Raw genomic sequence first — 9,160 nt, 5'->3', positions numbered from 1 at the left:
TTGTCCAGCTGCCTGATGTTCAACTAGCTTCTTAATTGGGGTTGCACTACTGACAGAAATGGGGTTTCTGCATGGATTCCTTGATTTCTAGCACTATATTTCATTTTTATTTATTTCAGTTAGCAGTTATATATAACACTCTCTTGAGTTAACACCTTTTTGCAAGACTTTTTCATGATGTCTCTCTATGTTTCCATCTTCATGTGCAGAGTAGCTGAAAACAGGGGTAATGTTTTAGTCAAACCCAAGTATCTGGGAGCTGCCAGAAGCCTCTGAAACTGGTGAGTCACCCAGGCACACAGCACTGATCCCTGGGCTGTGGGGCCGGCTGAAACTGCTGGTCAACCCACCACACAGAAAGAAATAACCTGACAACCAGCCTGTCAGGAGCAGTTTTCACATCTCTTTCTAGCTGGAAGATCCAGTCAAAAAGAAAAATTTGTTCTTCAGATGGAGTCAGCAGGAGGCAAGCAGATTTACTGTGGTTGACTTCTAATATGATAGGACTTGAAGCAGCTGGGTTTTTCTACATCATACTCAGTAAACACATTAATTCTGAACCACATTTATTGAACCCAGAATTTCTTGCAGCTCTCTCTGGTGTCTAAATCCAAGATGAACCCTCAAAATCTGTGTTTCTTGTCTTGGATACGTTGTATGTAGGGTCCACTTTGGAAGTGTTAGTAAGGTGAAATCAGGAGATATTTTATATTTTAAAATTGTACCATTTCATGTAATTGATTTCAGGAGTGAAGAATATGCAAATGCCAATTCTGTCCTGACTCTTACAGCACAAGTTTCTCTCCTGACCTATTTTGTTTTAATCTCTACAATAGAAATATCTGTAATGTCATGTAAGTGGTCATGTATAATCAACAAGGTAAGAGCCCTCAGGTTAGTGCACACAACACTGCAGAGAGTATTGTCATAATGTCAGTACCATGAAAGTAATCCCAAAATCCTTATTCCTTAAGTTAGGTTTTAGATTTATGATTTTGATTTTATGTAAACCACATTTATAATTTCGAGCAATATAATCTGGCAAAACAAGAACTATAAAATCAACACATAAGCTGAATAGTTCTTTGTATATTTTAGTCCAACATTTCATTTTTCAGTCCCATTCTGTGTAAAGACACCTCCAGTAAATGCTACATGTAGAGTCACAAGCAATTCATTGAGATTATTGTGGTACTTGGGGCCGGACACAGCCATTGATTAATAAAGCCCTTAATAATCCAGTTTCACCTCTGAATGATCCTGAAGTAATAACATTGTACCATATAAGGCAGCAAAAGGGGATATTTCAGATGAGGGAAGCATAGGAAAATTATCCGGTATGGGAAAATTAAATGCAGCCAGAAACTCGTGCCAAGGAGTGAAGCTGGGTGGCTTAGTTTACATTCTGGATTTAAAATATAAGATATAAATACCCATATACACACAAAAACACCATTCTGTCTGTTAGCTACTATAAGTAAAAACCTAGATTTGAAGGATATAGTTGTATGGATACTCACAAGCTGTGCTCTGTAACACAATAAATACTGACAGAACCATCAAACAGCCAAAGTATAAAAAATACTGAAATTTAAGTCCTTATTATTGTTTGTATGGGAACCAAACAGACATGCTACAAAAATTATTTCATTATTCCTTGAGAAATTAAGGATTTCTACAATATCTCTGGGAAATACCATAAAAAACATCCACAACCAGTTACAAGTTTACAAAATCTGACATTTGGCCCCAGCCCTGCAAATGCACTATCAACACAGAGGCATTACTCACCCACAGTCACAAAAGTGGCAGGCAGAGCTGGCTGCAACTCCTGACTGCTCTAGCCCAGCTCATTACATACCCATTTCTCTTTGTCAAGTCCTCCTTGAACAGTGTTCCCACCAAGTGCGCCATGGCTCCTGCTTTAATTTAACACTCCCCTCCTGACTCCCCCACATACACAGTCTCCCAGGCCAGTATTCCCTTGCCCACGAATGGCATACCTGTCTTGTGGCCCCACCTGCTAAAACAGCCTTACCACTCTGACTGCTTTCAGCTACCCTTTATTTTGTCCTTCTTCAGGCTAAGAAGAGTTCATTCCAGTCCTGAAAAATAATAATTAATAAAACCAATAAACCCCAGCAACTATAATACCAGCAATAATAATAGTAGTAATACTGATAGCAAAATGAGCAGTGGTGGGTCTCTTTGAAGTCAGCTTCTCTGTACCTGTTTCAGTCAGAATTGCTTATGTGCTCTTACTGTTCAGAAGTAAAGCAAATGCCTTACAGAAGCCTTTTTCTCACAAAACTCTGGGCTTCTCACCTAAATTTGTGCTCTCTTCAGCATGAAATATGAAATTCCCTTGTATATCTTTCCCCTGTGTCTCTTGGCCCATGCAGCCCCTAATCTCCATGCTGATAGAATTAAGAGCTGGTTCTCAAAAAGACACCCACAGAGGAATTGTGACAAAGGAGAGGCAAGAAGTTCCTTCAGGCATCCATCATTTACAGGAATCAAACACACAGTAACACTGTGATCCAGCTCATGGTAGTTTACCCCCCATATACTGGCTCCCCAGACAAGTCTCTGCAGCTGAGATACACCCTGTTCTCTTCCAAAGAAAAACCTGAGGTGCTAAACATCTGTATTTGTCACAGTCCCTCTGGGTGCCTGTGGGGAGGGAGCAGATGTCAGCTGAGCAGCACCAGAACACATGAACCTTGGTTTCTAGTCCTATCCTGACCTAGCTGATAGCCTGGCTAAAGCACACACTAACACTTGCAGTAGTTTTGGAGATACCCTTAGCCTCTCTCTTTGAGTGCTCAGGATTCCGATGCATGAATTAAAACACCCAAAATACTGTCATCAGAACACTGACTTTATTAATAGAGACAAAGGATTAAAACACATTATGAGTTTGCTGAAATACACAGTGTACCTGTGGAGGACAGACATATTTATATACATCAGTTCATTGTAGAAACATGAGTAGGATATCCCCAGGTAGTTTGCAACAAATCCAGACAGCTTTCTCTCCGTGGTTGACCCTAGTAAAGCAACCGATTTCCCACCAGCCCCACCCCAGCCAGGCTAGTGCCGGACCCCCTGCACACCATCAGTGTCTCCCGCCGAATTTTCTACAGCACAAGGTGAGCTCAGCTGGATTTGGCCTGAGGCCAGCGGTGTGGGTGAACCCCACCGAGGGCTGCAGGCTGCTTGCTCTGGGGTGTGCCGAACTGGGTCCTCTCAGCGGGGAGGCAAGAGAGAGGGACAGGGTGCTTTGCACACACCTGCCTCCCGCCTGGCCCCGCTACCCTCAAAGGGAAGTCTGGCCCCGCTACCCCAGGGGAGTCCCTTGGCCCCGGCTCCTCCAGCCGACAGTGGCTGGATGTTTTCCGCCCGAGGAAGGAGCCGAACAGCCCGGGGCACGGCACGGGGCCAGTATGGCTTCCCGGCAAGGCTTGGCACTACTCGGGTCTGCACTGGGACGGCACTCCAGCTCCCCGGACCGGCACCTCTACTCCCAAGGCACAGCCCGGGATTTTCCTGGACGGACAAAAACAAGCGGGGAAGAAGGGGAGGGAGAGGACGGGGTGGGGCAGGGGAGAGAAAGAAAACAGCTCCACGGATGTCGAATGTCACGGACGGCGTTACACGGGCGATTCGGGGGCTTCTCGCTGCGTTTCTCGGGCGGAGGAGCTGCGGGAAGTCGCCGGCACGTCGGGGCGGCCAGACGTCAGTGCCTGCGCTCCCGGCCGCTTGTCCTGGGACGCCTCTGCTTACAGGCACTTGAGGAGGAAGGAATTGCACGACGTCCCCCGGGGGCAGTCGCAGAGCTTCCCGATGCGAGCCCCCTTCCTCACGGCGCACTGCTCCCCGGCGTCGCACTGCGGGCAGCGACCGGCGGTGAGTGGGACCGCCACCAGCGGCCGCCCAGTCCTGTCCCGTCGCGTCCCGTGCCGTCTAGCCTAGTCCCATTTTCTCCTGTGTCGTCCCGTCCCGTCTAGACCAGTCCCTTCCCTTCCCTTCCCTTCCCTTCCCTTCCCTTCCCTTCCCTTCCCTTCCCTTCCCTTCCCTTCCCTTCCCTTCCCTTCCCTTCCCTTCCCTTCCCGTCCCGTCCCGTCCCGTCCCGTCCCGTCCCGTCCCGTCCCGTCCCGTCCCATCCGTTTACCATTCCGTCCCGTCCCGCCTCGTTCTGCTCCCTTCCCCTTCCTTTTTATTCCCTTCCCGGTGCTGTCCCGACCCGTCCCGCCGAGACACCCACCATGGGCACCTGCCCGAACTTCTTCTCGTACTGCGGTCCCCTCTTGCTCTTGAGCTTCTCCAGCACCTCCTGCAGCGCCTCGATCTGCCGAGAGACCACAGAGCCGCCGTCAGACCGCGCCCGCCCCGGCGGCGCCCCCCGCCCGGCCCCGGCCTCCGCCGCACCAGCTCCTTCTCCCGGGAGGCGCCTCCGCCACCGGGCGGTCCCAGGTCGCGCACGCGGCGCGGCGGGGTCGATTCGTGTCCGCGGGCGCTCAGCAGCAGTGCGGCCGCCACGGCGCACAGCGCCAGTGCCCGGCTGCTCTCCATGGTGCTGCCGCCCCGCCGCCGCCGCCGCCGCCTTTATAGCGCCGTGCCCGCCCCACCGTGCGTCAGCGCCCACCACCACCGCGCCCCGAGTGTCGGCACGGCACGGCTGGGCTCCGCGCCCCCACCTCCCGACAGCCCCAGTCGGCGCCCCAAAGCGCTGGCCGTCCCTGGCCCTCGGGCCAAACAGCGGATCCATCTCTGAGGGCGGCCGAGGGGAAGGCGGCCTGCCCAGCCGCACCCTGCCCGCACTCCCTGTGCTCGTCCACAGTCGAGGGCTGTGAGCAGAGAGGGAAACTATACCCTCGCCCTTGGGAGCTGGAATGGTTGAGGGAGAGGGTGGACATTGGACACACAGATGAAAGTGGAAGTTGGGGTTGCAGACTAGGGAGACTAGGCTTGGAAGTCAACACAGGGATCTGACACGAGGGAGGGTAAGTACCCCGTGGGCTAAGGAAAAACACAATGTGCTAGAAGGAAAGAAGAGCCATGTGGGAGGATTAGCCTAAAGGAGCATGGGGGGCATGGGGGTGTGATAGATAGTGATGATGAGAGACAAGCTGATGAGGATTTGAATGCTTTAATAAGGACAGGTGGAAACCAAGAGTGTGGGGGGGGGCTCAGGGCCACCGAGAACAAGGTAAGAAGTAGTATCAATAAGCTCAGGATAAAAGTAACTGCTAATACATCAGTCAGAACTGTGAATGGTGCTTGAGGTCAAATATCATACCACTGAGCAGATTCTTGGGGAGCATTATACACCCTGTGTGCAGAATGAGGCCACCTCCATTTTGGGAGAGAAAAAGTGCAGTCACCAAAAGGAGACCTAGCATCAGTGAACACATGTCATTCAGACCTTCCCACTGATGTTTGGTTCTGCAAGCCCAGTGGCCTCGTGTCCATGAATATCCTCACTAAAAAGACCCTTGGCAGGATAAACCTGCCCAGGCCTCATGGATATGGTAGTGGCAGGGGCAGCTCTTCCCATTAAGAAAAGCAGTGGCATGCCAAGAAGAGCATGCAAGATGAAGGACAGTGCTGAGCCTTTCTCCAGCCTCCTCTGGGCCAAGGCTGGGGTAAAACAGGGTCGCTGAGCAGCAGTTTGCTGGCATGAGACATTTGGCCATCTGGTTGCTGGGACAAGAAGGCAACAAGCTGGGTCTACCTCTAAGGAGGTTTCACTTCAAGCTCACAGCTCTGAAGTGGCTATGGGGATGTGTTCCTGCCTGCAAGTCAACAGCAGCAGGAACTGGGCTGCGTCTCCTTTGGTGAAGGGAGGATCATTTGGAGAAGGAGGAAACTGGAAAACCTTAACAAAACTCTCCCAGCTTGTTAACAAACTCTTAACAGCTGGTCATTTGTAGGGAAGCTAGGAAGGGGAGCTAGGAACAGCTTGAAAAAGGAATACAGTGTGAGCACACACACAAAGTTGTTTAAAGAAAAATTAAACAGGTCCAGGCATGTATTTGACCAAGCAGACAGGCATTTTTTCAAGGGAACAAAAGGAGTGTGGTTCAACAAGTAATTTTCAACAGCAGCATTTTGTTTGAGGTTCTGATCTCTCCATCACATTGCTTGCCTCCAGCGCTGTGTGTTCACCTCTTGCTCTTACCTCCTCCCACACACTCCAATTGATCATCACATCCAGCAAAGGTCTCATTTGTAATTGCTGGTCAGAGCAGAGATCCTCTGTCTGTCTGTGTGGATCCTCCAGTTTCATTTAGCCACAGGGAAGGTTAAGATTTCAGATGTCAGGCTGGTGGTAAATCACTCATAGCAAAGTCCAGGCTTTGTTCCCGGCTGGAGGAAAACCACAACTACATGTAATACTGAAAATGATAGGTGTGCCAACATGAAGTTTCTTAGAACAGAGAAATAACCCAAGCTATTAAAAATGCAACAGTTCATACAGAGAAGCAGATATATGGCCTATTCAACTTTAAAAGCAGCATCTGCGAAGCCTGACCAAAAATTCAAACTATATTTTATAGTATGAGGATTACTCATGTAGTGTTGAACACACCAGAGATGCTCAGAAAACATCACTATTTTCTTTCCAACTTGCACTTCCAGTAAAAAGCTGAATTTAATTTTAGCTACTCCAGTAAAATTATTGTGGAATGTGGAGGCAATTACAAATTTCAGTTTCCAAAAGTAATTTTATCTGTCTGCCTACAGACAGGTACCCACAGAACTGTACAAGTTTCTGTGCCTGTTACTGTCTGTATCACACTGTCTCTGCAGACATCACTGTCCCTTGTTCCCCATTCAGCCATTTTTTGTACACTTTGTCTCCAGCACTAAGGGATAAAAAATCCACATAAAATGCGATCAGACCATGGGAATGAGCAGCTCTGTTGTACCTAAGTACAACTAGTTTCAAGTTTCTCAAAGCTTACTTTCTCCATGCAAATGTTATTGCACATAAGGTACAAACATAACACTACCAATGTGCATTGGCATCTATACATCAAATGGATAATTTTGAAAATCATACATCCTTTTCATAATCACACTCTTCCATCATTATCAATTAATTAAGTGTACTTCTAAAAGTGGGAAAATAATGGAAGTTTATGTTGATGCTGGTGAACAGTTCTGAGACATTTATGTGTGTTCTAGTTTTGGTTTGGCATAGACATAGAGTTGGATGGATTTTAGAACTACTAGACTGTAAAGATTAGTGTCAAACATTTGAACAAGTGCTCTACTGAATCAGACATGAAAATGGACATCTGGCTTTAAGTGGATGCTTTAAAGCTTTGCAGAAAAGCAGCAGGTTTTTATAACAGCCTTGTTAAATTGCCTTAATTTATAAACCACAGTTTAAAAAATAATATACCATAATTGGTTTTCTGAATCAAGACTTTTTTTTTACTGAAGCCTTGAACAGTGAGGAAAATCTAAGATAAATCAGAGTTCTGCCACACTTGAAGTAATAGGAGTCCAGAGGCATACTTGAAAGACATCTATTTCAGCAGGAGACAGCAATTCATCTTGATGAGTAAGAGATTGGAAAAAAGCCATTTAAATAAAAGATGGGTTCTCAGAACAACAGTACATATACCAATGACCACACAAACAGTGAGGCTAGAAACGCCCCAATAAACTAACCCCACACGGGTGGAAGAGTGGTGGGAACCAGTCCCTAGTGGCTTCTCATTTCTACAGCCAGAGCTGTTGCAGAGGCTGTGCACTATCCACATCTCATTTCAGCCCTGGAAGCAGGCTTGTAATGATTGTGTTCCAGAGGCTCTATCTTGATATTTGTTGAAAAAATTGCCACCAATTTTGACTGAAGACCAAATTGTAGCTCCCAGGTTCCCAGCACCTTCCTAGCTGTCGTGAAAATAAAAAGGAAAATGGCAATGGGTACATTTTTATGATCCATCCTGAATTCACTACCTCAGCCCAGAGGTAGTTATTTATTATTAATTTGAGAAGGAAATCTTTGGTTACAACAACAATCTCTAGGGACATGAAGCTGAGCCCACCTAATTCATGGTTTCCCATTTCCTTCTGTAGCGGTGTTTGAAAACACCCTCAAGGTCACAGTATCACTCTCTTAAACTCCTTGCTGTTAAGTGTTAACCTCTTAAAGAGACCATCTCTAACTATCAAGGAGAAACAGAACTAGGTAATCTCGTGGCCTCCCCTCTTCTCAGGGGCTGGAGGGAGGCACATAGCTCAGAACAGCTATGCCCAAGGCAAGACTAGATAGAAGCAAAGGTCCCCAGAAGTCTAGAGCACTTGGTATGATGTTCTGGTCCACCACAGTTTGTGCTCTTGATAGAGCACAGCTATTTCCCTTGTTCCTCAATCTCCATTTGAAAAATCAGTGTTATCCCAACTACCACCCTTTCCAGTAAGGAAACAGATTAGTGGTTGTGTGCGGCGTCAGCTTTTGCTCTCCCCAGCTGCACGCAGCTCTTCAGAGCCCAGCTGTGGTGTAGCTTCCACGTGCTGCCGGGGTTTGCTGCCGCGGGTTCCCGGACACGGCTCCGTGTCTCGGGCGCGTGGGCTGGCCAGCCGCTGTTACCGTGCGCTAGGGATCCGGCAAAGAAGTAAGGAATTTGTCCATTTACTCCGTGCTTGGCAGGGACGGTTTATTGGTCACATGGCGCGGTTCGATGGAAAGACGTGACCGCTCCCGGCACTCGCATGGGAGAAAATGGCGCCTGGGTGCCGGCGGGGTAGGATTTTATGAAGGGGCGGGGCGAGAGGATCCATGGCCTGCTGGCCAATAGGGGCAGCTGTCGTGGTGGTGACGCCACAACAGCGACCAACCAGAGAGCCCCGCAGGGGCGGGCACCGAGCCGCGGGCTGAGCAGGATCGTGTGGCTTGGGGTGGCAGGCACGGGGTTTCCCGGGGCCGGACGGCAGGGTGGTTACAGGAGCGGCAGAGGGGGAAGATCCGGCAGCAGGCAGCGTGGGGCCAGAAACCACGGGGGCGGGAAACGACACGGGGGGTGCGCGGGATTACAATTGGACTTATTTTAACATAAATTAAAAACCCTAATCTAAACCCGAACTCCAGGATGCAACAGTTGTGAGCTGCTTCAATACCACAGTGAAGAGGTTACATGTA

At 48.6% G+C, this 9,160-nt stretch overlaps 1 protein-coding gene across 2 annotated transcripts; it reads right to left on the bottom strand.

Annotated features, from left to right (window-relative positions):
• Positions 1–3,781: 3,781 nt before the first annotated feature.
• On the bottom strand, positions 3,782–7,471 carry CARTPT (CART prepropeptide). 2 transcript variants are annotated; one of them, XM_054003357.1, is made up of 3 exons: positions 6,185–7,471; positions 4,268–4,351; positions 3,782–3,890 (listed from the first exon to the last, which is right to left on the bottom strand). In XM_054003357.1, the coding sequence occupies exons 1-3, from the start codon at positions 6,290–6,292 to the stop codon at positions 3,783–3,785; spliced, it is 300 nt and encodes a 99-aa protein (XP_053859332.1). In that variant the 5' UTR covers positions 6,293–7,471; the 3' UTR covers position 3,782. The 2 variants fall into 2 exon arrangements, with proteins under 2 accessions (XP_053859332.1, XP_053859331.1); XM_054003356.1 differs by lacking the exon at positions 6,185–7,471 and adding an exon at positions 4,432–4,591.
• Positions 7,472–9,160: the final 1,689 nt, after the last annotated feature.

Source organism: Vidua macroura, chromosome Z, assembly GCF_024509145.1.
Source record: "Vidua macroura isolate BioBank_ID:100142 chromosome Z, ASM2450914v1, whole genome shotgun sequence".
NCBI classification, from domain to species: Eukaryota; Metazoa; Chordata; class Aves; order Passeriformes; family Viduidae; genus Vidua; species Vidua macroura.
This window is presented reverse-complemented; position numbering and strand designations above follow the sequence as displayed.

What these genes read in the sequence shown, in the direction of transcription:
- CARTPT (XM_054003356.1), bottom strand. Translation starts at nt 4,575, where the DNA reads ATGGAGAGCAGCCGGGCACTGGCGCTGTGCGCCGTGGCGGCCGCACTG. An exon ending in CCTCCCGGGAGAAGGAGCTG is followed by an intron (nt 4,352 to 4,431) that starts GTGCGGCGGAGG and finishes GTCTCTCGGCAG; the next exon opens with ATCGAGGCGCTGCAGGAGGT. An exon ending in AGTTCGGGCAGGTGCCCATG is followed by an intron (nt 3,891 to 4,267) that starts GTGGGTGTCTCG and finishes CGCTGCCCGCAG; the next exon opens with TGCGACGCCGGGGAGCAGTG.